The sequence below is a fragment of the Stylophora pistillata genome, chromosome 6 (assembly GCF_964205215.1).
Source record: "Stylophora pistillata chromosome 6, jaStyPist1.2, whole genome shotgun sequence".
In the NCBI taxonomy this organism is placed as follows: Eukaryota; Metazoa; Cnidaria; class Anthozoa; order Scleractinia; family Pocilloporidae; genus Stylophora; species Stylophora pistillata.
In genome coordinates, this window is record NC_142524.1 from 3,835,085 (window position 1) to 3,851,227 (window position 16,143).

General features: G+C 41.1%; 2 protein-coding genes across 2 annotated transcripts; both read left to right on the plus strand.

The window, feature by feature from the left end:
- Positions 1-826: 826 nt before the first annotated feature.
- Positions 827-3,706, plus strand: LOC148727796 (uncharacterized). The gene has a single exon (XM_088763421.1). The coding sequence runs from the start codon at positions 827-829 to the stop codon at positions 3,704-3,706; it is 2,880 nt and encodes a 959-aa protein (XP_088619547.1).
- Positions 3,707-9,224: 5,518 nt separating this feature from the next.
- Positions 9,225-9,839, plus strand: LOC148727797 (uncharacterized). Its single transcript, XM_088763161.1, has one exon. The coding sequence runs from the start codon at positions 9,225-9,227 to the stop codon at positions 9,837-9,839; it is 615 nt and encodes a 204-aa protein (XP_088619287.1).
- The last annotated feature ends 6,304 nt before the right edge of the window (positions 9,840-16,143 follow it).

Below are 16,143 nucleotides of genomic sequence, written 5' to 3' on the forward strand. Positions count from 1 at the left end.
AAATTGAATCGGAGCCGAATTGTAAAGTTAGCGACAAAAACATGGCGTCACGCGTAACTCGCGTGGGCTTCACTATTCACTGTTTTTCTGTTTTTGCCAGCGTAAGTTTCGTCTATAGCCGTAAAACTTAACAGGTGATGAAAATGGTTCCCTTTTAAGCGAAGTGGCAAACAAAATCCTGACAATTGGGGCTAAATCTTTGTTAAAATCAACAAAAGTGTTCAACATATAATGCATCACGCTTAAAGCTTGGTAGAGACAGATCATTTTCAATTCATTGTGCGAGTCATAATTCCCGAGTGACAGAACAATTTAACCTCAAAATGTAATGCTCATAAGTTGCTTTTCGCTCTCCTTCCGTTTTTTGTGTTTTTATTGAAGCGTTGTCGAGATATGAATTTTTTTCTGCGTTCTAAACAGTTGGCAAGCGGTGTGATCTGCCGCGCGATAATTCTGGTCATTGAATTTCCCAATCGTCTTGTTTACGAAGAGTGCACTGGAGCGTGTAAATGTTAACATACGCAAAATGCTCAAATAACAAGCTAAATTTTGCTACCAAAATTGATCGAATCCGTTGAAAGCCGACGAAAATATTAGCAATAAGTTTTGTTCGAAACATTTGGTCGACAAGTTTGATCCTGAGGAAGGTAAGTGATCGAATTTCGAGAAAAAACAAGCGCGACGCTCTAGTCATTTTGACGGCTTCCTTCGCTTCCAAATCGTCCCAAAGTCTACAGAATCAAGCATTGTTTTCGATTTCCTTATTAGGAAGTAAAATATTGCATTTCGTCAGAAATGAGCGGGAAACCCCCTGAGCACGTGCCGCATGTTTCAAGGACGCAGTCAAGTACACGTAAGTACAAAAGGCTGTGTTGTTCGCAAGCACAAGGCTGTGAAATTGAATGCAAAGATTATGGATTCTGGAGTTTCTAGGATTCAAATGTGGCGAGAACAAAAGAAGAAGGAAAGACAAGAGAAAAGAAGAGCACATTATGAGAAAAACCGAGAGAAAATTATTGAAAAGGTCGTGGAAGCCAGAAAGAAAAGTCGAGAAGCCAAGAGCGGACAACGGCGGAATGTTCCTATCAAAGATGCCACAAAGAAACGTCGGCGCGAACGAAACCAGCAAAAGACAGGTTCAAAAAATAAAGGGAAACTTGAGGAACAGAGAAAGATGGCTAGAGAACGAAGTAAGCGATACCGTCAAAAAAAGAAAGACCAAAATGCACAGGTTCAAGCGGAAGCCACACCGATCGACGTTACTGGTACGCCGTTCCCAAACAGGATGGCCAAGAAACGTGCCATTGGACGAACTAAGAAGAGTCTCCCAGATACACCGGAGAAGAAAGCAGAAATAATGGCAGCTATATCAGAAAGTCCACGTACAAGGAAAGTACTCGAGAAACGCGGACTAATGAAAACACCAGAAGAGGAGAAAGAAGTGAATGCACTGAAAGCGCTTGCTAGCGATCTCACCCAAGGCCTTAAAGCCGTCAAAAATGACAAGTCAAACAAAGGAAGAGCTGCACTTGTCGCGGCAAAATCACTTTCTTTTGGTCAAAATGTTAAAAAGAGTAGAAGCCAGAAGACACTTTCAAAGCTCATAGCCTTGGATAGAAGAAGCATCAAGTCGGGAATTGAAAAACGCGAAATGATCTTAAAAGGTGAAGAGTCAAGCTGGCTTGCAACCAAACGAAAAACCAGGCGGGATGCAGTCACTGAAGAAACCAAAGAGCTTGTTTATGATTATTGGAAAATGGTAGCAAGTAGACCGACAGGAAACAAGAAAGACTTGATTAGAAAACGCGTTGGAGTGAAAACGTGGGTTGAACATCCGAAACACGTGCTTGAAAAAACCCAAACGGAAGCCTACGTAGAGTTTGCGTCAATGCATCCAGAGATAAAGATATCTCAGCGAAAATTTGAAAACCTGAAGCCTTATTTTGTTAGGGGGGCAAGGGAACGAGATAGGCAGACTTGCATGTGTCGTCAGCACGTTGAACTTCAAATTGTCTTCAAAGACTGCATGAAGTTTAGGAAGAGAGTGATTGATGAAAGCAGGGAAGCTAATCAAGCAGCTACAGAAGTGTATAACTCAGTTGGAAATATTATTGCGCAAACACTTTGTCCCAAACCCGAAGATCAAGACTATCATAAATTGAAATGCTTGAAAAGGGAGTGCAAAGACTGTGGAGTTCACAACTTGGTTTTGTTGCCAGAGGAGAAAGGTGTTGGCAATCACGAAGTGAAATGGAAGCGTTATGACTATGTGTCGACTGGAAAACTTACCACTGATGGAAAAGACATGAAGAAAATAGCCCTTGTCGAGAAGTGCACAGGACCAAAGGAACTGTTTGATTATTTTATTCAGCTGTTAGGACAGTTTCCTTACCATTCCTTTCTTGCTAAATGGCAGAGGGAGCAGCTAGATTCTCTTCTTGAAAACCTTCCTCTTGATCAAGCTGTGTGCATCCACGACTATTCCGAGGGTTATGCCTGTCGGTTTCAAGATGAAATCCAGTCCCAATACTTTGACGTAAACAAAGTAAGTCTTCATGTCACAATTCTTTACAGGCATTCAAGTGCTGAGGTGGATGGCATCCAGAGCACAGAAGAGGAACCAGCAATTTGTAAAGAGCATTTGTTTGTGATTTCCGATGACGTCACCCAGGATCATGACTCTGTCCTTCACATCCAGAAGTTAATTTCAAACCATTTAGAAGAATCAAACTGCACTATCAAGAAAATGCATGAATTCACAGATGGATGTGCAGGACAGTACAAGAGCCGACACTGCTATGGTGACCTGTCATGTTCCCTGGCAACTCTTGGATATACAGTCCAGCGAAACTACTTTGCCACCTCCCATGCAAAGGGAGAACAAGATGCAGCTGGCTCCCATGTCAAACAGAAGGCAACCTCAGCAGTTCTCTCCAGGAAAGCCACACTATCAAATGCAAAAGATCTTTGTAACTTTCTGAAAGAGAACTTCTCTGAACCAGCTGCTTCCTCATTTCCTGCTAGGCAGAAGTCAGTGCAGTTAAAGCGGCGCATCTTTTTCTATTTGCCATCTACTGGGGAGCTGAGTGTTGCACGTAACAGGGACGGTGGAAGATTCTGCACTGTCAAAGGCATCCGCCAACTACACTCTGTAAGAACTTGCAGTGAACAGCTAAAAGTCTACACAAGAGAAAGGTCTTGTTACTGCCATGGTTGCATTGTTGAGGATTTTGACAGCTGTGAAAATAAGGAATGGGTGGGCAACTGGAAGGAGATTGTTCTGTCAAGAGAGCCCTCAGGTGTCATGACCAGGACAACTGAAGATGCAAGCACCATTGAACATTCAGTTCAAGTTGCCGACCTGGCAACGAAAGAAAGCACTGTGGCTGTGGCAGCTGAAGATGATAGCCACTATGATTACTACCTCCTTAAAGTTACTAGCAATGGAGTCATTTCCCTTCAAGAAAACTTTGAGGATCCTTATAGTGGAAGCATTTATTCCAAAGGAGAAGCTGTTCTTCTTGGAAATTTCTTTTTAAGGGAGAACATTATTGATCGCACATACAAACTAGATGATAAGGTGGCAGGAGTATTCCCAGGAACTGTGCGGTACATTTGTGGACCACTTGTGTCAAAGCGAAGGAGAGCAAGACCAATTTATCAAGTTCCGTTGGATGAACATGAACAAATTCTGGCATCCCTTTAACTGTTTTTGCTCTTAGTAGCTTCAAATTTACATTTTTTGCCGAAACTTTCCTTAAAATATGGTATTTATGCATTTTTTTAAAAAAAGGGCGTGGTCGCATTGCATCATGGGTAATAGAAAATTAGCTTGAAAGGCGTCCGAATTGATCAAGATGACCTAATTTCAAGATAGAAACTAATTTCCTTCCCTTTCTGACTTATTTCTAACAAAAATAGATTCATTAAAATATTTTTCAATTTTACCCCAATGTTACGCCTTTGTACATCAGAACTGTGCTACTGATCTAAACTAAAAAGCCATGCCTGTGGTACACGACTCCTACATTTCCCATCCCGTTGGCCGAGATTAGAAGAGATTTTGGCAACGGCGCTTGCGATGTGCAGAAGGAGGCTAGGTCTGGACACCCTCGATCAGTGCAATGAGCTCCTTTTCGAGATGGTGCAATTTGCCTGCGCTTTTAAGTTTAAAAAGCACCCTCGGTTCAACTTAAGCGCAGGTTTTCTTCTTAATGCCCAGGAAGAACACCTCAATGCCATCAGAACCTGGTGGCAGTCCCTGGGCGATATTAACACCATCAGCCAGTTGGATTGCTTGCTGGAGGGCATCGCGGCTGCCAGGGATGGCGACGTGGAGATGTGCGCCTTTCTGGGTGTGGATAAAATTGAGCCTCCCTTAGTGAAGAGTTGGAAAAATGTGCCGCTGGAGACCACGCTGCTCTCATACCATTGCAAGGGCAGCAACTCTTTCAGTTGCAGCCTCAAAAGTTGGCAACTAACATGTTGCAAAAAATATTAATATGCTCTCGCAGCATGCTGTACCTGAAGTGGTTCGGTACTGAGTCATTTAACATGAAGACTTTAGCTAACCCTTTGGTGCAGACGACGTGTGTGAGAGCATCTGTCACCTGGTGAAGGAGGTGCAGGACATGCTAGAGGAGACAGTGGTTCCAATCAGGCAGTGGAGTGCCCGTAGGCACTCAAGAATTACCAATGCCATCATGGAGGAAGAGGATGACCCCAGCTATCTGCCAGTAGAGGACTCATCACACAGTGAGGAACCAGGGGAGGAGACTAAAACAACATCGAAGAGGGCTCCCATCATGGAGATAGATATCCAAAAGAGGCAGCGGCGGGAGTCAGTGGAGGAAACTTTTTTACCATCCAAGAGGTCTCGTGTGGTGCCCTGGAGAAACCTCTCCCAACATTGCACACTAGCAATGCCAGCATCATGCCAAATGCATTTGCCCAGTGTGCCAGAAGGAAGATGGAACCCTCCGAAGCCATGCCAGGACAGGTACCATCCAGGTGGAGGATGTGGAACTGCTCTTAAGCGTGGCCATCCATGCCAAGGAGCAGTGGGGACCTGGCCAGGTTTCCAAGTAGAGGCCTCCTACTAAAGTGGTGTCCTCAGGAGGGTTGCCAAAAGGTGACCCACTACCTGAGGAGCCAGTTGACGCATTATCATTGGATGAAGCCCGGTCAGCTCCTTAAGACCAGCCTTAGAGTTGCCCGCACCAACCAGGGCATTAAGGAGGTGCAGAACATCATCTTAACAAGTACAACAACAACAACAACATCTTCCACCACCCATACCAACTGCGATGCCTTGGCCAGTGTACGAGGAACAGCTTCTGACCCTGCCACTATCAGGAATGTGAGTGCTTCTGAGCCTCATGCCAGTCGTTGTCTCAAGCAAGAGAGCCTCAGTGGTGGAGAAGACTCAGATGAGGATTACCTTCCAGAAGAGGACTTTTCCGCTTACTTCGAGTGCACCAAGCCATCCAACGACTAGGCAGAGATGGTTGGCTAGCTTCTATCGCTACCTTGGTACCCCCCATTGTGGTAGGAAGCAGAACAGACACTGTCGACAACACGCCAGGCCCAGTGAGGAAGCTTCCTGGAGGACCTCAACCCTGCAGGCTCCAAGATAGACATCCTATCAAATGACGAGGGTTACATAGTTTGGATGGATTGGGCTGATCCCATGATCAAAAAAAACTCTCGGATGGGACTATCAGGTCCTATCTGGGATCGTTTGAGATGTTTCTAACTACGTAACCCTGGAGCGTGTAGGACCAGGACAGGTTCCCAGCTTCCAGAGAGACGTGCTGCTGGTGATGAGGGACACATTAAAAAAGTTGAAGGGATGGAGGAAGACCGTGGACCTGGAGAAGCGGCCAGCCAAGAACAAGAAAGAGCTGGAAGACTGCAATTCCAGGCTAAGAACGCACGACATGGAAGCCTTCCAGTCCTCTTCAGTCCTCGCTAATGCCAACCGCTTGTTGGAGCGTGCAAGTCACAGCACACTAACCATCACGGAGCTGTGTCTCGCGTGCGATTTTATCAACATGGAGCTGACCCTACAGACTGGAACACGTTTTGCCACTCTTGCAATTAACTCCCACGGTCAGCTAACCTAACCATGTCTGATTTTTGCATTTAATGCATGGGCTCTTTGCTAAAAGTAGAAGAAAAGTAGCAGCAGCAGTAGAGATAGAAGAGACCCAAAACCTTGTAGTAGGGAAGAATAAAAAGAGAGTAGAGTCCAGAGTCTCAGTACTTCTCGTTAAAAGCCAAGCGAGTGGTAAAGACCCCTAGCACTTTCATCAGGTCTCTCGCTGGCATCTAAAATAGAAGTCCTTGACCTGCACCACAGCCTGGTGCCTCAAGGCATCTTCAGAGAGAAATTTTAAATCTTTTTTGAAGTATATACCACAGAAACAAATTATGATACTCAGTGGCTTATAATTTAGCAGGCTTCAAGCTGCAAAATAACCCACATTAGCACTCTGGGAAGGAGAAAGGTAAGGTTGGGAGGGAGGGGGGTAAGTGGAGTAAGTGGTCAAGCGTATTCCCTTAAACAAAACACCTACCTATCAGTTTTGATTATAATTCATTGTTATCTTTTTTATAATTATGTAAACAAGTTAACGCTATCATGCATAATCCATCGCCTTTTTGACAGTTTAAATTTTCCGAAGAGCTAAAGTTCTGTATCTCATAAATATTCTTTGATCACATAAGCAGTTCATTTGAATGATCAGTTTAACAACCAAATCACCAAGAGTATCGATGGAAATGATGTTAGGATATTTGGCACCAAAAACTTTCAAAAAACTTCACTATGTGACTGTTTTTTTGGATCCTGATCAGTGTCATCTTTCTCGCCATATTCGCAGACACAGAAAACAGCGAGTCCAGGTGTGATTTCAACTGTGTCGGAGCGAAGAGTGAAAACATCGACCTCGTCCGGGAAAAATTTTATGATGAATACGGGAAGCAATACAATAGATTCGGTCTTCCCATCTATGACTTCGTAATCATTAACTTCATCCTTTCTGCACTTTAAAGTGTCATATACTCCCTAACAATGAGACCTAAAGTCGATGAACTGTCGCCAAGCATTCATAATGGTGATCCAGAGAGAAAGCCACTTGTCAACTGGATACAAGCTCTTTATCGCCTACTGCTGTCAACTATCCGCAAGATTTGTTTTAGGAATTCTTTTTATTCTCTTACAAACTCAGTTGCATTATCCTTTGAAGTTTGCCTCTAAACAGTCCCTTTATTTGCAGAAGTCAACTTCAACTGACGTATAAAGGATAAATGTTTAGGCAGGAGCATGTGGGCAAGTGTAATACCAAGGCACTTATTGTGCTATACCTGTTAAGCAACTACATGCTAACTCCCGCCTGAGAGAAATGTCACTTCCACAAAGGAAAACTATGTCGATCTCCTTTGATGTGGCAAAGGCTTTAGACTACCACAAATAAACTACCTGTAAAGGTTTGTCCAATGTAGATTTTGTGCTTCTATTTTGGTTTTGTGCATTTCTTAAAACAATCATAGATACTCAGAACACCATAAATTTTAGGTCAGTTGTATCTTCTCGTTAAGGTTGATGTGTACAGTTTTGGTGTCCTCCTTAGCGAGATGGGTATTCGTCAACTGCCAAATCCTGGCTAGCATAACTAAAAATTGCCATGTGGACGGATCACATATTTTGGGGTCTCATGAGATGTCTCCAGCAAGATCCAGAGGCAAAGCTAAAAATTATGATCTAGAACAACTTTTTAAAACAGGTTCTCATTGGATCAGTATGAACTTTTGGCCGTCTCATAGCAGAGCATCTTCCTAAAAATTTTTTTTCGTTTAACAGAACACTAAAGGAATACATGACCTCAAATATTACTGTAACTGAAGAAAGAAGTTTTTTCATCAAATTATGAGCTTGAAAAAAGTGAACATTCCAAGTCACAATGAGGACTCGAGCACTCAGACCTTCTAATTCCACGTTCTGATGCTCTAGCATTGAGCCACAAAGGCTCTAAGGTGAACCAGCTTGGCCATCATTAGGTTCATATATGACATGCATCCCGCATGCTGCTACGATCAGCAATGTCAAAAGCCTCCTGAGAGTCGAGGGTGTAAGTAAAGAACAAAACATTTTGGGAAAGAAATAGAGGCTGAGTTCTGAGCAAATTAAATGAAATATATTTAACAATTATTCCACGAGCGCGCATTGGATATGAGATGATAGATAGCCAACGAGGCGCGTAGCACCCAGTTGGCTATAATCATCTCATATCCAACAAGCACGAGTGGAATAATTGTTTTATTAAAAACGCCCCCAAGAAATTATTATTTTGTAAGAAGAACCCAGATTTTTTAGCTCCCTTTTGATTTTAAGCTGACGTGTACGCTTACCATATTTGTAGATTATGGTATATTGGCTCATATACCATAATGGCTAAGCTAATAAAAAGTCTTGAATTGCATTATCCAATGATCCAGTTTTCAATAAAATGAAATGTATTATATGTCGCGGCCCCAAATTTAACAGAGACAACAACGATTCTAGTGTAAATTATTTTAAATACAAGTTATCGTTTTCAGTTAAGAATTTTTCTCAACCTTTTTTATTCTAGCATTTTTCTTAACTAATTTTTAATGTTTACTAGTTAGATCAAAGTATGTAAAATGTTTACCTCACAAGAAGTAAGAACTTTATTACAACTTCTGTTGAACTTAGGCAACAATGATTTTCTCGCTGGCTTCAAGCACAGCACAATGATGAGGCTGGAAAAGAAAAAAATGGACCCAACCCCTGTGACAGCCATTGCGCTCAGTCAGCTTCTTCCTGAAATATCATCCTCATAAATATTTAAATCTAAAGAAGAGAATGAATAAGTCCAGTTTATAAGGGGAAAACGAAGGAAAGATGGAAACAGTCCGCCAGCTAGAAAACCAAATGGACCCCTTTAACCCTTTCCCGTCCAACCGTGCCATATGGCACACGCGTGTACCCCCCCTCAAATTCCCAAGCGTGCCATATGGCACTCTACAGTAAGGTCAATTCTAACCAATAAGAAATGCTAATTTTTATTGTTTCTTCTGGCCTATTGTGTTTTAACCAATAGGGTTAGAGTAGAAGCTCAGTTCAAGCCAACTTTCGGGGGTGGTGTTCATGTGAATTTATTGAGAAATTGCGAGTTGAAATTTGTTCGCATAGTTTTAAAATGGCGGCGCTCTTCGATTCAGATAGCGAGGAAGAAGAGTTCATTGGCTTCACTATCGAACCGGGATTCGAGCGAGATAATCGTGAGTCAGAATCTGACATTTCTGTTTTGTCAGTTGACACAGAGGATTTGTCAGATCTTGATATTAGCGATCAGGAAAGTGGCGATGAATACGAAGAAGAGTGGAACGAGGACCCTGGTCCAGTTGTTGTGAATCCGTTTGTCGCAAATACCGGCCTGGTTAGGGACGTTCGAGGTTATTCGACCCTTAACATTTTTAACTTAATGTTTAAGGACAGCAATTTTGACAGAATTGCAGAAGAAACAAATCGTTATGCGCGGCAAGCAATGGAAGCAAATCCAGACCCTGCTTGGCGTGAAACCGACGCCGAAGAAGTGAAGGCATTCTTCGCATTAAACATCCTGTTTGGGATTAAACAACTGCCCGAAGTTTATTCCTACTGGTCGAAAAATCAGCTTCTCAGAGTCCCAGAAGTGCAAAAGATTTTTCCGAGAAATCGTTTTGCGAAGATATCCCAATATCTTCACCTAAACGATAAGAGAAAAGAATTGCCACGAGGGCACGCAAATCACAACAAGTTATTCAAAGTGTGACCTCTTCTCGATTCTATTGTAGAGGCCGTTAAAAGCGAGTACAGGCCGTCGAAAAATGTTTCGATCGACGAGGCAATGATTCCTTTTAAAGGAAGACTTTCCCTAAAACAATATATGCCGTTAAAACCGGTGAAGAGGGGAATTAAAGTGTGGGAATGCGCAGATTCGTCGAATGGATCTGCGTTTGTTTTACACGGGTAAACAACATGATGGTAATCCTGAACAAGGACTCGGACACCGTGTTGTCCGCAATCTTACTCGACCCTTGGTAGGCAAATATCACCATGTTTTTGTCGATAATTTTTTCAATTCCCTCGCTCTCGCGGAAGATTTGCTTAAAGATAAAATTTATATCTGCAGAACCGTTCGTGGAAATCGACAAGGCATCCCGCGACAAATTGCCCCTTCGACTGAAAGAGTCAAACGACTTCGCCAAGGAGAGTCATTGTTCCTTCACAAAGAGAACATTGTCGTAACTGTATGGAAGGATAAGAAGGCAGTTTATTTTTTGAGCTCCCAATCCGATCCGGTGGGGAACGACACTGTCTGTAGAAGGCAACACGATGGAACGGTGATTCAAGTTCCCAGCGCCCCAGTCGTGAAGACCTACAACAAAAACATGGGCGTTGTAGACCTGAACGATCAAATGCGGGGTTATTACATGGCTGGAAGGAAATCGAAAAAGTGGTGGCGTTGTCTTATGTGGTTCTTTGTGGATGTTGCGATTGTGAATGCATACATTTTGGAGAAACTGTCCCCGCATCACCGCTCAAGAACCTAACTGGCTTTTCGTTTAGATCTCATGAAGTCGCTGATCGGAAATTTTTCAGCACGGCGATTGTCCACAAGTTCTGGGCCCCTAGAAGGAGGGCATTGGCCCATAAAGTTCTCCAAAGGTCGCTGTAAGCGCTGTTTAAAGCAAAAAAGGGAGACGTGGTGCAGAATGGCTTCTGAACTCTGCGGTAAACGCATTTGTTTAGACTGTTTTAAGAACCATACCGTAGAGGATCTTGCTTGAACATTGGCGCTAAATTTGAAATCTCGAGCTTGATTTTTTGTATTAATTTTTTGAAGAATTGATCACCGAATCGGTCCAAAGTAACACTAATAATTCTTTATCACTTATTTTCTTCATTTAATAGGTTAGTTAGATATAGTTTGTCCTGAAATGTAATAATTTTATGAGACATAAGTGAGCTCATGAACAACATGGATGGTTTTTGTTGAGATTTCTATTCACTCAACTTGAGGTCTGAATATTTACTGAATGCATGCATGAAAGAAAACATTTTTGGCAGCAATAAAAAGTTTATTATCTTAGGAATAAAGTTTCTTTCTATTGTTTCTCAAATAAATGAGTAGTTTCTGATATACTGATAAAATTTGAAGTTGTGTTACTTTGTTTTGATTTTGGCTCCCTTGCCTTGGGCAGATGGGGTAGTATTACACATGGTCACCCTTGGACTGGAAAGGGTTAAGAGAAATTTACGACCATTTGCCTTCACAGAGGCTTCCTCTCAGTCTCATTCTGTCAAAGCAATTACATGCAACTTGCTGGCAAATTCGACTAGGTAGCTGGCAAACTTACCACACTTGTAAGTGAACTCAGTAAATTTTCCAGCCACCTCACCCGAAGTTGTCAGTGGACTTCCCTAACAGCAGACAAGAATACTAATTTCCAGACAAGCTAATCGGATTGAATATCCCAAAAATGAAAATCTGAAAGAAATAAAGCAGCAACTGGTAAGAATACCAAGCCAACTGCAGGAGAAAGAAGTGAGAAAGGCCAAACTGCTCAAGGAGGAAAGAATATCAAAAAGAAAGCTAATGATAATGATTTCCGCTCAAGTTGTCTACACATTAGTGAGTACCATTGACAACAGTCCTACCCAAGAGTCATTGAGACGATCAGAAGACAGTTTAGAGACAAACAATAGCTGGGACATGTTTGAGGGCAACCACAGAAATTAAGAGGTGAAAAATCCACCATACATGAAAACCAATGCAAAATCAGCAGTGTAAACCAGAAACATTTTATGACTCAAATTGTACTGTTTCTACCGCTCTAATATAAATAACTTACTGTACACTACTTATCCATTTCTCATTTGTTCTTTATTTTCTTAATTTCAAGTATTAAGCTTCTTTAGATAAGCTTCTTTAGATAAGCTTTCCAGATAACTTAATTGGACAGAACATTCCAAGGAGAAAATTAAAATCTGCAAGAAATAGAGCAACTGGTACAATACTGAGCCAACTGCAAGAGAAAGAAGTGAGAAAGGCCAAACTGCTCAAGGAAGAAAGAACATCAAATAGCCGATGGTAATGATTTCTGCTAAAATTGTCTTGACGTTAGTCAGAACCATTTTACCCAAGAGTCATTGTAACGATCAGAAGACCGTTTGAGACAAACAATAGGTGCAACATGTTTGAAGGCAACCACAAAGAACAAGAGGCAGAAAATCCACCATACCTGTAAATCAATGCAAAATCAGCAGAGTACACCAGAAACATTTTACGACTCGAACTGTGCGGCTTTCTACCACTCTAATATTAATAACTTACTGTACAATACTTATTCATTTCTCAGTTTTTCTTTATTTTCTTAATTTCAAGTATTAAGCTTCTTTAGATAAGCTTTCCCAATAAGTTAATCAGACAGAATATTCCAGGGAAAAAATTAAAATCAGGAAGAAATAGAGCAGCAACTGGTACAATACCACGCCAACTGCAAGAGAAAGAAGTGAGAACACGCGTGTCACATTTCCTCATAGGGTAATATCCAATATTTCTTAATTGAGAATATGGGTAGTACTCGAGTGAAATGATTGTCTGAGCCATCGAATGCGGTACCACTGCACAGAGTCTCGCCATTTGCTTTGATCGTCATTTTACCCCATTGTTTAATTTCGTGATTTATAAAAGTTCAAACCTGTTTCTGTGAAAACGATTGTCCTCGGCAAGACCATTATTCATACTCCGTTAATGGTCAGCTCAAACACAGCTGGTTCTCAGCCAAACTAAGAAGCTCTTCTCTCCTTAAAGCTGTCGATGACCCCGACATTCCCATATTTTCACTTGATGAGGCTTAACATTCTGAAGCTCATCGAAGAAACTACAGCTCCGTAGCTAACTGGGAAAAAATACGGGATAAATGTTCCCAACAGCAGTGGGGGGAGAAACTCTCCCAGAGAAATATGTCAACGCGCTGTTTTTTAATCTCTATTAGCAAAGTTTTGCATTAATGACACATACACAGTATTACATGTATTTAGAAAACAGGGACAAATGTATAAACTGACTGTCCTGTTTCAGTTTCTTTAAAGGATAACAGATTCATTTAATTCTTCCCTAATCATGGTGCAATTCAATCCGGTCATTCTTGTTCTACAAGAATCCTCAAATGGTTCAAACTAATAGATGCCTTTGGTAAGTTGGACACAAAGTCAAAGCTTGCACAATGTTGACTTTCGAAAGCAACCGTAAACAAGGTTTCAAAACGTTTGCAATTGTCAGAGGTTTTGAAGACAAATGTTTTTCCCAGTGTTGGTGCTGCACTATCTTCAATGATTTACAATTTTATCTTCTAAGTGTTTGTGTGTGTACATCCTTTGCATCTTGTTTCTACATATAGGTCACCAGTACCTGAAGGAAGTCACCACCTGTGACTGTGAAAGCCATGCGGTTACTTTGGTACGTTGTCAGTTCTGGCCAGGTTCACCTGAGACCGTCCATAGGCTTCCATTTTAAATTAAAGGACCTTGCTGAAAGGTTATTCCTGCACAGTCAGGTGTCTGTAAAGGAGTTTTCAGAATTGATTTTGGAAATGAAACCGCCTTTGCAGCCTTATTTTGTTAGCAGTTGTATTATCACAGTGTTCTCCATAGGACCAGTGTTTTTTAATACACTGATAGATTTTCTAGTATAAATAAATTTTATTTTTAATTTAATATCATGAACTGCTCATTGACATTCTGGAGGAGGCGGTCCAGCACATCCAAATGTTTTGAGTGCTGGCCTTCAAATCTTAGCAAGTGTTGAGTTTAATTGGTATCTATCCTAATATTTTAATTTCCAGTTACACAGTACATTGTAGAAATCCTCTGGACTGTTAGTTTTCCCATTTTAAGCTAAAACCCTGCAAATGCAGAGGCCATCAAGTCATGTTGATGATTTTGGTAAGTCTGTTCTAGCTTGCCTAGAAAGGTGACCTGGCAAGCAGACAAGGTGTACTAGCTGCATTGGCTATGTCAATGGCTACATGCTCAATGAAAATAATTTGTTTTGTAGATTCATTTATTACTTGTCTTATTAAGCTCTGGTTGCTTTGAAGAGTACAGGTTAGTGGAATGCTTTTGTAAACTGTTAATTTGATTGTATCAGTGGGTGTAACTTGGCCATGCCCTATTAAGTTTATTAGTAATAGGCAAGGAATTGTGATATAGTTATTGCCTGACCTTATGCGATGTTATCACGTTGATTTGGCAAATGTCACGTGCTACCTCTCATGGTGGTCTGGGTTGGCTACACATATTGAGGAAAAAGTTAATTCGGCCATTGAGTGCAGCACCAGCAGCTGCACCCCTCCTCCATCGAAAAACACAGCCAGAAAAGCCTTGGTCTTAAAAATATAAAGACCATGTTAAACCATATGGGGGCAGCATCGGCACATAGCTACTGAGGAATATCTCCTCAAAATATTCGCCACTCATGAACTTTCCACAGTGACTAAGAGGAAGGACTCCATATGTTAATTTAGGCCAAGGCTCTAGAGCCATCCACCAGCTGAAGAAGGAAACTGTCGTTTGAGACATTTCAGTTAATAATTTATAAAAACGACTTGAGTTGATTCTTAAAAATTAAAGATGTAACTGCTATCTTTGCAATTGATTTCAGTCATTATCTATATAGTACACCACTTCATCGTAATTAAATTTTTAAGTATTTTTGTTTTGTGTATATATAATTATATTTTATCCCTTAATAATATATTTTTCTTTATATATATATATACATGGATATATATGTATCTTCTTTAGTGTCTCCTATCAATAGAAGGATTTTTTTTCTTTGGCTAGTTTTTTACTTACACAAAACAATAAGAAAAAGTTATTCATTAATTCATTCATTGAGACCTGAAAAGGTCATCTTAGGTAAGGTTGCCGGATTTGCCAGTGAGTAATTTGCTGACATTATGACCAAGAAGATAATTCTAAGGGAGAAAACAGCCCATAAAGATCTCTGATCTGATGACTTGGTGGAGAGGCCAGTCTGTATATTTGCAAAGAAGAGATGAAGAATATGGAGAAACAATTATGCACACCAGACTTGCATGTACATGTAGGAGATTCTTGTTAACATACATTTCAACACCCCAAACAACAATAGGAGTTACAACATCGGAGTTGGTGCTCAACTACTGTCTTACAAACCCCTCTAGACCTAATTTGGCTAGAGGTCAGGAACCATGTGGAAACCCACAGTTGTCACCTCATACCCCAAAGAAAAAGCAACAACCTGCAGAGGGGGAAAATGTTCCTTTTCAAAGAAGATTAATTAAGGGTCTTGTGGAAGAAGGCACTCAATGAAAATATACCTGGCCACACTTTATGCATTAAGAGTATAAAGATAGTGAAGTCAAAACCACACAGTTGTAGGCACGTAAATCACCTTAAAAGACAGACTGTGCCCACAAGGGTGATCGTGGATGAAAACCTTTGCAAGACAACAATCTATGCTCAGCCAAACCAGCTAATGCTGCAACCAAATCCATCAACATTTACGTTTCATTTCTTAACAGCCAATGTTGGTAACTGAAAATCAGATTAATCAATTTTTTATTTTAATTTTTTATCAAGATGAGGTATTTCATGTAATCTTAAGTATAAACATTGCAAGGCTGCACATTGAACCCTGAAAATGAGTGCTAAATATGATCATTAGTATATTATTATTATCATTACCAGATGCAGAAGGAAAAAGGAGACTTACCCCTGAAGAAGTTGTAAAAAAAGGGTTTTACATGGGATCATCAGCAGAACCTTAAAAGTCTGCACCTCTTGGAAGTCTTCACCCAGTTTGCCAAGGTGATCTCAGTGCATTGGCTGTTTTCAAGAGTAGTGCATTCAGCTTTGGTGTATTGCAGCCACGTATGCCAGACCATGTACATCCCACTCTTCTGAAGGACGGATCCTTAACATGCATGCCTTTTAGTATTATTGTCAGCACTGTTTGTGATACATGCCCCTCAACTCAATGTATCAAAACATGTAAATACTGGGCTCCTGACAACAGTCACCTGCAA

What these genes read in the sequence shown, in the direction of transcription:
- LOC148727796 (XM_088763421.1), top strand. Translation starts at nt 827, where the DNA reads ATGTTTCAAGGACGCAGTCAAGTACACGTAAGTACAAAAGGCTGTGTT.
- LOC148727797 (XM_088763161.1), top strand. Translation starts at nt 9,225, where the DNA reads ATGGCGGCGCTCTTCGATTCAGATAGCGAGGAAGAAGAGTTCATTGGC.